Source organism: Tarenaya hassleriana, unplaced genomic scaffold (genome assembly GCF_000463585.1).
Source record: "Tarenaya hassleriana unplaced genomic scaffold, ASM46358v1 Cleome9, whole genome shotgun sequence".
Lineage (NCBI taxonomy): Eukaryota > Viridiplantae > Streptophyta > Magnoliopsida > Brassicales > Cleomaceae > Tarenaya > Tarenaya hassleriana.
In genome coordinates this window covers 4,507,356-4,519,068 of record NW_010971389.1, presented here as the reverse complement: position 1 = coordinate 4,519,068, position 11,713 = coordinate 4,507,356, and the positions used below count along the sequence as shown (strand labels likewise).

The following is an 11,713-nucleotide window of genomic DNA, read 5'->3' as shown; positions in this document are numbered from 1 at the left end:
ACGACGCTAGGAGAACTAGTGTAGATAAGCCTCTTTACTCCAACCTCAACACAAGCACCAATGACATTCTTCGTCCCTGCAGATAAGATCACAAATGAACTTGGTAATACAGGAATGAACAAGAATCCTCCTTCCGACAAAGAGAAATTCCCGCATTGCAGTTTCTCCCCACCTTCTACGTTAACCGAGTACTGAAGCTGGTAATTGTTGATAGAAGAATCTGGAGCTGCCATGTGAAATACAACCTCTGCTCCCTGAAAAGCTGTTACAATGACAAGAAAAAATCAAAGGATAGACAATGCATAGGTCTCCAACTCCAAAGCAGTCGATAATCAGAAACATATCCTCGAATCTGAAAACTTAGGGGAAAACACGAATTGAAGAGAATGAACTAGCCTCTGATCACTTGGGCTTTATTCCGGAGATCAGCGGAGACGTAATTAGCGCGACCAGATCTCAATGCTCCGCCTAGAACTCCACTGTCCTCGTGAGGCTCGAGCTGTATCGCTGGAGCCAAATCCGCTATACGGACGTGGAACATCTCGTAGCGTATGAGCATCTCCACCAGATGCCTCGCCGCAAATCCCCGACCGCCGGTGACGACGCACCACCGCTCCACCTCCGCTACCTCCACCGCGGCCATTTCTTGCCCGCTCTGATAAAGGCAAAAAGAAATCACTTGTCAGCATCACGTAATCGAAGAAATGATTCGTGTGAAAGCGAAAATCGAATGTATAAATGGTGAATCGCAAAGAGTATTAAACGATCGAATTGATAAGAACATTGCCTGTAGAGATTGGCAACGATCTCCTACGAAGAAACAGAGAGAGAGAGAGAGAGAGAGAGAGAGAGAGAGAGAGAGAGAGGTTCTTGCGAGGTGGAATTTGCAGTTCAAGGCTGTTTTCATGTGTTCCTCCTTTTCTGTTCATGGAATTTACCTTTTTTGTTTTGTTCCGGTTTGTGATTTTTAATCATGTTAACCGAGATAAACCGTTCGGTTTAACTCAATTTTGCGAAATTGACTAAGAACCAAACCAAAATCGAACTTGTTTCGATTTGGTTCAGGTGTTGTTCTTCTGTTCGGTTGAATTCGTAGACCGATCCTCGATTCGACTCGGCGCAAATTTATTTTGAAAATAAATAAAATATATTTTTTTTACATTTTAGATGTCACCTTTTTAATTATTAAAATGTTAAATTTAGTAAATTTACCCTTATATATTCCACCATTTCATTCATATTAATATAAAATTCAAATAAATTTAAAACCATCATCAATTAATTTACATCAAATTAATATATTGAACTTTAATTTTAACACACTAGTATATTAAATTCAAAGAGATGCTAATTTTAAAGAGAGAATCTATCAAAAAAATCTCTAAACTCGAACATTAATTCTTCTATTTTTTTCTATATTAATATGTACTTAGGAAAAGTTCCAAAAAGTCCAGCACTTATCAAAATGATATCATCACAGGAGTTGATATACACAAATATACATATATATATACACACGTATAAACTCGCACATATATATATATACGCATACATATATGTACATGCATACACGCACGTGTATATATATAAACATATTTATATGCGCGTGTATATTTGTATGTGTTTATATACATATAAATACATATATTCTATTATAATTCGATATTGCTTTTGTAGACAGAAATAAACAAAACCGAGGGGCGAGATGGCATTGTTTATGCCATGGGAATCCGTACCAAAATGATAGGTTTTAGATTCTCAAGCTATTATAACGTTAAGGATAATCTTAAATGTTTCAGATATTTGTGGTACCAACAAGGACAGGGCATGAAATGTATAACGATTGCGAGACGAGAAAATGACGCATGTCAAAAACCTTGATATTATAAATTTATTAAACAGTGGTAATTTTATTAATATATATATATATGTTAATTCTCAAAGGAAGAAGAAACCCAAGCAAGACAGAGGAAAGTCTCTGATGGAATTGGAGGCATAGACAAGGAAAGAAACGTCGTCGTCTTATGGTTTAATAATTGAGGGGTAAAACGGTCTTTGACTAAGGGGTCGTTATTTGCTTTGCTGAGTAGATATTTGGGTTTGGTTTTTCGGAATGAACCGAACCAAAAATTTTGATAGTTTTTTCGAATCGTACCGTTTAAAAGTTCTGAACGGTGTGTTTTTTATAAAATCGAATTTTTCGAAACCGAACCGAAACGGACCAAATTTTATAAAAATTTCAAAAAACCGACATTTCTTAAGGAAATTTAATTTTTTTTAACAAAAATCGAAACCGATCCGTACCAGAATTGAAACCGAACCGAACCGAATAATATACGATACATATTTGGTACAAATTTTAGAATACCGAATAAACCGTTTTTGAACCGAACCGATAAAATTCCGACCCGAATCCCGAAATGCTCACCCCTATATTGATTTAGTGAGACGTAAGATTTTTTTTTTTGTGTGAAAAATTTTGTTCTGAAATTTCGCGGACCAAATTCAATCGGTTTTGTTTGTGGTTTGCGACATTCGTATGTTCGGTTCAGAATGCTGCAACATAAAGTACATAAAAATATTGGTAATTGATTTTAATTTTTATGTATGTTGTTAGACCAAATAAATATTGTAAAATATTTGAAAATAAAATGTTCTAGATTCGCAATGTCACTAAACACATTTTTGTTAAATAATGTTAAGCATTTTTTTCATGGCATTGTAAGATTGCCGTCCCATCTGTAAATCAATGTTCAAAGGTAATAGATTCTAGCATTCATTGATTAACAGGGTCAATGGCAATATATAGCATATACTGCCATTCATCGAGTTTTTCTAATTTTATTCATTAACTAATACGATAAATATACTCAATATATATATATACACACTTATGCTAAAAAAGAAAATGAAAGAAGAGAATTAAATTATGGGGAAGTAATGTCAATGTGTAATAATGGTAGGAGTAGCTCCAACCACTTCCTATGACGTGCATCACAGTTTGACTCATTAAATTGGACGCCCAAGTATTTATTAATATCCCAACTCCTTACTCTTCTATCAACTTTTTCATATATCTATATATATATATATATATATGGACCCCAAAACTTGTAAAAATCTATTAAAAAAAATAACTGAAAGAAAACATACGACCACGCAACGTATCGCTTAAAACCCAACGAAATGTTCGAATATTATCTCGGGATATATAATAACTTTTCGAGAAGCATTTCACTATAAAATAAATGAAATTACCGAAATAAATTTTTGAAATGGAATAAAAATTCAACGAATTTGGTTTATCTTAGCAATTATGGTCACTAAAAACCCGTTTTTGATTGAAAATGAAATACATTTGCAAACATTTTTTTTTCTATGATATGCATGTCTCTATCTTGAATTCATAAAAAATAATTGTTTTTAATTGATATAAAATAATACAAAATTGACTTTTAGTTTAAGCTTATCTCTACAATTGCAGCTTTATTTTTGTTTAAATTTAACTAATTATATTTAAGATATATATATATATATATATATATATATATATATTTGATATTTCATTTAAATGTAAATAGTATAACTATAAAAATAATCATATAGTCACGTATTACATCTTTTCAATTTATTACATTTTTTATTCAATTAATCATAATCAATTAAATATAAAATCACATATAATTTATAAATTCAGATTATATTATTTAGGTCCATATATTTTGTAAATCCATATTATATAATTTATATACGTTTAACTCCATATAAAAATATAGTTTAATACTTCTAACCGGCATTGATCTAGGCTAACAAACTTTTCACATCTTATATTTGAATATGTATATGCGGCAAGTCGGATCGACCAATTACAAGACCTAACTAAGAATTTTTTAATTGCAGCAGTTTAAATATACGTATTATTGATATATACATGTAAGAATATTATAAATGTTTTCATTAGATTGAAATTTCGTGTGTATATACATAATATGAAAAAACTCAAGAGATTATTTAGTTCTTCACTTTTTGTGTTGAGAATCTTCAAAGATTATATATATAACCATTATGTCCGTAGTTCAAAGTTATATTGGATATATATAGCTAATATTTCTTAGATCGGTTAACAAGAACATTTAATCGAGAAATTTAAATGAGAGAAAAAAAACAAAAAATTTAATCAGGAAAAAATTGATGAACGTGACATAAACCTAAGTGTCTATACGGTATATATATATATACAACCAACAAATTCATTCTATATATACACATATATATATATATATATGTCGCCTATTTTGAAAAATTTTCAGCTTTACTATTCAATGGAGACACATTAAATATAAGCATGAATCCTGCCAACTAAAAACAGAAACAAGTAGTTGCAGATATTAACTACACCTCACCAACTACCAAACCCTAAATCATAAATTCCATTACTGCACATAAAATCACACAAACACATTATTTACATTTACATTTTCCATAACCATGAACACGTACCCTTACAACTGTCGTGCATAAATTCCCCATAATAACAAGCTCGAAACACAAGGAAAAACACAACCCACAAACCCGAGATCTGATCAAGATGGGTAGATCTAACGAGCAAGATCTGCTTTCGACCGAGATCGTTAACCGGGGGATCGAACCCTCTGGTCCGAACGCCGGTTCCCCGACGTTCTCGGTTAGGGTTCGGAGACGCTTACCGGACTTTCTCCAATCGGTTAACCTGAAGTACGTGAAATTGGGTTACCACTACCTAATAAATCACGCGGTTTACTTGGCCACCATACCGGTTTTGGTGCTCGTGTTCAGCGCTGAGGTTGGGAGCTTGAGCAGAGAAGAGCTTTGGAAGAAGCTTTGGGACTACGATCTCGCCACAGTCATCGGATTCTTCGGTGTCTTCGTGTTGACAGTTTGTGTTTACTTCTTGTCTCGGCCTCGATCTGTTTATCTTATCGACTTTGCTTGCTACAAGCCTCCTGATGAGCTCAAGGTACATACATACATATATATATGTATATATATATATTATATAAACTTCTGAATTTGCTTGATTACTATCGTAGATACATAAATATATATATATGCGCGCGCGCGCGCGTGTGTGTATATATATGTATATCCTTACAGAATTGATATCATGCGGCTGTTTTTGGATTTTATTAGAAATTAATACATGGTAAAACAAAAAAAAGATGGATCCTGCCGGTTTATATCGGTTTAGTTTGGTTTCATTTAGATCCGCGGTCGTAGAATTTCATGAAAATACTCGTTTATACTCAAAGATATAATACTACGACCAACAGATAAACAACGATGATTCAGATGTTATATTATTCGATCATCAGGTGACGAAAGAGGAGTTCGTAGAGCTCGCAAGAAAATCAACGAAATTCGACGAAGAAACCCTAAGCTTCATGAGCCGAATCCTCAAATCCTCGGGAATCGGCGACGAGACCTACGTGCCGAAATCGATATCTTTGCCTGAAAATATCTCGACGATGAAAGAAGGACGATTAGAGGCATCGACGGTGATCTTCGGAGCCCTGGACGAGCTCTTCGAGAAGACACGTGTCAAGCCCAAGGACATCGGAGTTCTTGTCGTTAACTGCAGCATCTTCAACCCGACACCCTCGTTGTCGGCAATGGTAATATTTGGATTTGTTTCCGTAAGAAAAGAGATGAGATAACAAGTTTTGGACTTACATTTCATTGATCTACACAATTTTCAATGCATATATATATATATATTTATATTTTTTTTAATTATATGTAGTATAGAAAATAACTGATGTTTTTACTAGGGTTTTGGCTTTTAATAAAGTTTAAAATGAATTTTAGGTTTTGGTATTCGAATAAATTTTGAATTGAAAAGGGGTAAATGAACAAAATTCCCAGTTTTCTAATTACCCACTAATCCATGAATTCAAACCTAGAAACCCTAATAATGTCTTGAATCTTATTCTCCAACAGGTAATAAACCATTACAAGATGAGAGGGAACATTTTGAGCTACAACTTGGGAGGAATGGGATGCTCGGCAGGGATCATAGCGGTTGATCTGGCGCGTGACATGTTACAGTCGTGCCCTAACAGCCACGCGCTGGTGGTCAGCACCGAGATGGTCGGTTACAATTGGTATGCCGGGAAAGACAGGTCGATGCTGATACCCAACTGCTTCTTTAGGATGGGTTGCTCCGCCGTGTTGTTGTCCAATCGCCGCCGCGATTTCCGCCGGGCTAAGTACAGGCTCGAGCATATTGTACGGACGCATAAGGGCGCCGACGACCGCAGCTTCAGGTTTGTCTTCTCATACACACATATATACATACTTGATAAAAACATTGAATATATGATTAACTATTTGATAATATTAAACAAAGTTTTTAAAACTTGTAACTCTTTTTTCTCAGGAGTGTGTACCAAGAAGAAGATGAACAAGGCTTCAAGGGTCTGAAAATAAGCAAAGACCTAATGGAAGTAGGAGGGGAAGCCCTAAAGACAAATATCACCACACTCAGTCCACTTGTCCTCCCGTTCTCGGAGCAGCTCCTCTTTTTCGCCGCCTTACTCCGCCGCAAAACCTTGTCCCCCGCCACAGAAACCGCCTCCTCGGTCCTCGCCAAGTCCTCGTCGTCCGCCTCCTCGGCCAACAAGCCCTACATTCCCGACTACAAGCTCGCCTTCGAGCACTTCTGCTTCCACGCCGCGAGCAGAACCGTCCTCAACGAGCTTGAGAAGAACCTCGGTCTCAGCGGCGACAACATGGAGGCTTCGAGGATGACACTGCATAGGTTTGGAAACACGTCTAGCAGCAGCATTTGGTACGAGCTAGCTTACTTGGAGGCCAAGGAACGAGTCAAGAGAGGCGACAGGGTCTGGCAGATCGCTTTCGGGTCGGGTTTTAAGTGCAACAGTGTGGTCTGGAAAGCGATGAAGAAGGTGAAGAAGCCGGCGAGGGACAATCCTTGGGTCGATTGCATCGATCGTTACCCCACTGATATATGAATCAATGCTTATTGTCTTTCAGTCTGCGAAGTTTCTTCCGGCACAACAAGAAAAGAGTGTCGGTGAAATGCTGTGATGATCAAGCCCTAGCTAGGGTTTGGAGGTTTCATCTTTCTCTTTTACTACTATCTAATTATCGATTTGGAATATGCAAGGAGAGGATAAAAATGTTGATTTGAAATTAAAGGGATTTGATGTATTATATATATTTTATATAATAAACTTTTCTTCTAGTTTCTCATCTTCACTTTAAAAATGTTCTGTAAGTAAAAGTTTTGATTTAATTATGTCAGATTCAGACATAACAAACTCTCTCGTGTCATCGACATAATCAGATCAATATTCTCTGATTTAGTTGCGCAATGTGATGAATATCCATCGAAATTCATCGGGTTTTCTTGATAATCTTCCGTTCAAGATTCTCGTGCGATCGATGGGTCTTGACTCTTAACAATATCACTGATAATAGAGATTCAATTTTAGTTGCATAATTCAATTTTCATATTGAAGCTGGTTTCATTCGATTTACGTTGAAATTCATCTTTTATCCATAAAAATTTAAATCACTCGCATTTTATTTTATATTTATAAAATAACTACCATTTGATTTTTACATCAAATTAAGTTTTTGGTATATAATTCGATTATAATTTATTAGTAAAAATCGATTTGATTTAACCGAGCGGAAATGGCCACCCTTCTCACGACTGAACCGAAGCCCAATGTTAGGCCCGTTCAATGAGTTAGATCGCGGGCCTGTACGGCTGCCATCAGGCCCAGGTTCTTCACCATATATAAATGGCGATTCCTCGTGTTCTCAAACAGTTGGTCAGAGCTTCAGAGAAGCGCTTCGGTTGACTTTCTTTGGCCGACAACGGAGAAGATGGATCTGTCGACGTCGCAGAAGGCTACTCTTGGCTATGCTGCTTTTCTCGGAGGTGATCTCTCATCTCTTTTTTTCCTCTTCAATTTCTTGTGAAATTTAGTGTCTTGGAGGAGATTGCTGAAATCGAGCTTCGAGTTAGGTTTTGTGTTCAATCGTAGCTGTTCTTGGTGTTTTTGATGCGAATATGTCGTTTCTATCCAGGATTTTGGTAAGTCTGTGTCTGGTTGTTGTTGAATTGTGCGGCGAAAGTTGGAATATAGAGTAGTTTTGCAGACAAATTGTGTTCTGAAGACCTTCCATCGATCATACAATCGAAAAATAGTAATTTCTGGACGGTTAAATTGATTCCATTGGAGCTTTATGTGTACATGTATATTTGTTTGGAGCTCTGTATAGAATATGTAATACATAATCTGGATTGAGACGATCTTCTCCTATTGTCAGTTGGTGGAGGACTTCCATAGCTTAACTTTTCATAATCTAGATTGAGAAAATTTTGGACATTTCGGCAAGTATGCATCAAGTTGTAGTAGACGAATTGGATAAACTAGACTCTCATTTTAATGTAAGTCACTAAGTTGGAGGGAGTCAATAAAGCAATAGTAAGGCGGTACTTTAGTTGCGTTTAAGTTATTTCCAAACCCTCTATGATTGATTGTGAATGTGTACCAAGATTGTATATTTGAATAGTTAAGTGGTCGATCTTATATTCTTATTCTGTATGATATTTTGTATATGTGCGTAGTTTTTCGTGTGATACTCTCTCAGAAAGATATAAACTTTTCATTTGCGGACGTCGGTAAGATTTAGTAGAATGTGTGAATTCATGTGCGTTCTTCATCTGTTTTTAATCTTCTTATTCTTTTCTAATTTAAATACGACATCTGCATGCGGCAAACATCTTGTTTTGAGAGGTAGGAATGCAGCGGTCTCAATTTTTGGCGATAGATGAAAGATTATTGTTTTTGTTTTGGAGTTTATTACCCTTTCTTTGTGATGCTTGAATGTCTGTTTGGTTAAAGTTGTCTGTTGTCCATGGTTTAGTGTGGAAAACCAGTGTGCTAGATACTAACTTTGTGCCCAAGGTGGGCAGAACAAGTGGTAAAGTGGGGCAATTAAAAAGCCAGACTGTCACGAGTTCGAACCTTAGGCAATTCACCAATATTAAAAAAAAAAGATACTAACTTTGTGACCGGAAAAAAAGTGTCGTGTGTATTTTCATTGTAATTTAGTGAAATTATCCTGAAATGCAGTTCAACATCAGTGGAGTTGCCTAGTTTGCAGTCATTTAATCATATTACTTAATCATTGCGATAGCCGTATGGCCCCGTATCTATCTCCTATACATTTTCGCTGTCCTCTAGTGAAGTTTGGAGCTTTTTCACTTTCCTTGATGTATTTTGTGCTGGTGCCGTTATCTTCACATAGCTTGCTAGTTCCAGAAAGATTTCATGGCTAATTTTACATATTTGATGGTTTTGTGGTAGTGGGTGGGTTGATGGGTTACTTGAAAGGCGGCAGCCAAAAATCACTAATTGCGGGAGGAGCATCGGCTGCAGTGTTGTGTTATGTGTACATGGAGCTTCCACAAAATCCCGTTTTGGCATCCTCTGTTGGTGTTGGTAAGAGAGTATAGTTCCTGTTCTTTTTCGACCAGAAGATCCATTCTCGTGTACGTTGTCCTTGAATATTATAGGTGAACCGTTTTGCCAAGGATTTTTTATTATGTGTTTGCATGTCTACTGATAATTTTCGTGTTAGAACTTACAAACTCAAGTGGTACAGACTGTGGATTGAACGATTGATCCTGTCTTTTCTAATATCACGGATCTCTTACATGACCAAATATGAACGATGGATCAGCTTAAAGGCGGCTCAATCTAAATTGAAATATCGAAGTGAACGTAGTAGAAATCTCACCCGAGCAAAAGGGTTTGCTTCGCTTTTTAGCATTTACCTCTGACATGGCTTGTCCGAGTTCTAACAGCATAGTGGTTGTTTGTTTATCTTTGAATCGCAGTTACTTCGGCTGCCCTCACCGGGATGATGGGATCGCGCTTCCTCAGGACAGGTAAGGTTTTCCCGGCTGGAGTTCTGTCTGTCGTGTCGCTTGTGATGACCGGAGCTTACTTGCATGGCCTCACTCGCAGCGTCCGCTAAAATAACCACAGATAATGGTAATACCTCTGTTGGCATTTCGCCTTTCTGTATTGCTGAATGGACAGAAGGAGAGATACACAGTTTCCATATTTGTAGATTAAAATATTAAATAAAAAGTTTCGAATGATTTCTGGCACCACCAAATCCTTGGTATGCCTCGTGCGGAAATGCCGTGGGTCGTTCAATAATTCGAGCCCGAATCAATGAGCCGATGGTTTGGTTAAACCAACCAAGATTACGGTCCATTTAGAAAAAATAGTTGTTATTGTTTATATTTTTATAAAAAATTATATTTTTATATTTATTTGCTGGTTGATTATATATATTCTTATTTTCAGTGAAAAATAGATCATAAAAAAATGACTTCGGGTTAGGATGCTCGAGACCTGATGCATGTGTACGTGTGCACCATGTCCATCCCTGATGCATGTGTATCAATCTACGTACATCCCCTCGTTGAATTGTTTTTTCATAAGAGCGGATAGCCGTTGAGAATACGTAATTGTCTTACTTTAAAATTTGAAACTGAAAATTATAACATACTAAACACGAATATTTTAAAATTATAACAATTCTTTTTCTAAGTGTATATATATGTAATGTATACATAATACACACATATATGAAAAAGAAATAAACGATTTAATAAAATTGGCCCTTTAAGTTGGCAGGTCTCTTTCTCTCGTCCACGTTTAGGAAGTTTCATCGGTTTTCTTCTTCCCTCGTATATGGAGTGAAAACGACTGCGGTGATTCGTTGGATTTAAAAATCAAATATTTTAATCATTAAAAAATAATTAAAATTTGAATCTGATTAAAGGTCTAAATCTTCTGGGAAGAATATAAATATGATTTTTTTTAACAATTTCCCATTATACACAAGTTATAATATTTCTTTCGATTTAATTTATTTATTCGTCAGAATTGTTTAATTTATTTTAGGGCTGTTATACGCTATTAAGTTGTTTTGGAACTTGTATAGTTTATTTAAGCAGAAACTTTAATAGATTGTCATTTTTTTTTGGATTAAAAAAAATGTGGGCTCACTTTACCGTGAGTGCTTGGTTTCCAGTGTATATCCTTTAATTATTTTAGTCTTATTCAATTAGAATTAGTGTTATGAAGACCCAATAAAATAACTTGCATAAAAAAATATTTTATTTTTTAAAGAATTATTTTAATCTTTGCCAAAAATAAAAGAACTTGTAAAATTGCACAAAATTATATTTCGTTTGTATTTTAATTTTAGTAAAAGGGGATTCATCAAAAGAGTAGCAGCCTTGGCAAGAAAATAACAGGAGAAAGGATTTTAATATATCAAATTCCACGTGGGGATCCTATCCGACTCAGAATTATTATTATTTTTTGGTAAGTATCCGACTCAGATCTCTATCGTTGAAAAAAGAAAGCAAACGTGATATTACTAAATCGAAAAAAATATCCAAAAAAAAAAAATCATTATGTAACGTCTTATCCTTTTCAAATTAGACAAGGTTGAAAAGGTTTTATCAAATTTGTAATTTAATTGATATTGTTAGACGGTTTGCATTTTGTAAATAATATCGTTTTTCTCCCTTCAAATTGTGCATGCATGTCTATATCCTTGATATTAAATTATTAATGTTTTATGATATTTTGATATAACCCATCATTATCCA

General features: G+C 35.4%; 3 protein-coding genes across 3 annotated transcripts in view; 2 read left to right on the top strand and 1 right to left on the bottom strand.

Moving 5' to 3' along the window:
- LOC104804450 (3beta-hydroxysteroid-dehydrogenase/decarboxylase) overlaps window positions 1–887 on the bottom strand; it is a 6,349-nt gene extending 5,462 nt beyond the window's left edge. Inside the window, exons 1-4 of the mRNA XM_010528759.2 lie at window positions 788–887; window positions 397–655; window positions 173–262; window positions 8–76 (exon numbers count right to left, since the gene is read on the bottom strand). Of these exons, the coding sequence (XP_010527061.1) occupies window positions 8–76; window positions 173–262; window positions 397–643 (406 nt within the window). The 5' untranslated portion in view covers window positions 644–655; window positions 788–887. The remainder of the gene's footprint in view (window positions 1–7; window positions 77–172; window positions 263–396; window positions 656–787) is intronic.
- A 3,589-nt stretch (window positions 888–4,476) lies between these two features.
- LOC104804449 (3-ketoacyl-CoA synthase 10) lies at window positions 4,477–7,216 on the top strand. Its single transcript, XM_010528757.1, has 4 exons — window positions 4,477–4,996; window positions 5,352–5,651; window positions 5,977–6,302; window positions 6,416–7,216. The coding sequence occupies exons 1-4, from the start codon at window positions 4,589–4,591 to the stop codon at window positions 7,008–7,010; spliced, it is 1,629 nt and encodes a 542-aa protein (XP_010527059.1). The 5' UTR covers window positions 4,477–4,588; the 3' UTR covers window positions 7,011–7,216.
- A 611-nt stretch (window positions 7,217–7,827) lies between these two features.
- LOC104804448 (protein FATTY ACID EXPORT 7) lies at window positions 7,828–10,195 on the top strand. Its single transcript, XM_010528756.2, has 3 exons — window positions 7,828–7,948; window positions 9,384–9,518; window positions 9,917–10,195. The coding sequence occupies exons 1-3, from the start codon at window positions 7,894–7,896 to the stop codon at window positions 10,054–10,056; spliced, it is 330 nt and encodes a 109-aa protein (XP_010527058.1). The 5' UTR covers window positions 7,828–7,893; the 3' UTR covers window positions 10,057–10,195.
- Window positions 10,196–11,713: the final 1,518 nt, after the last annotated feature.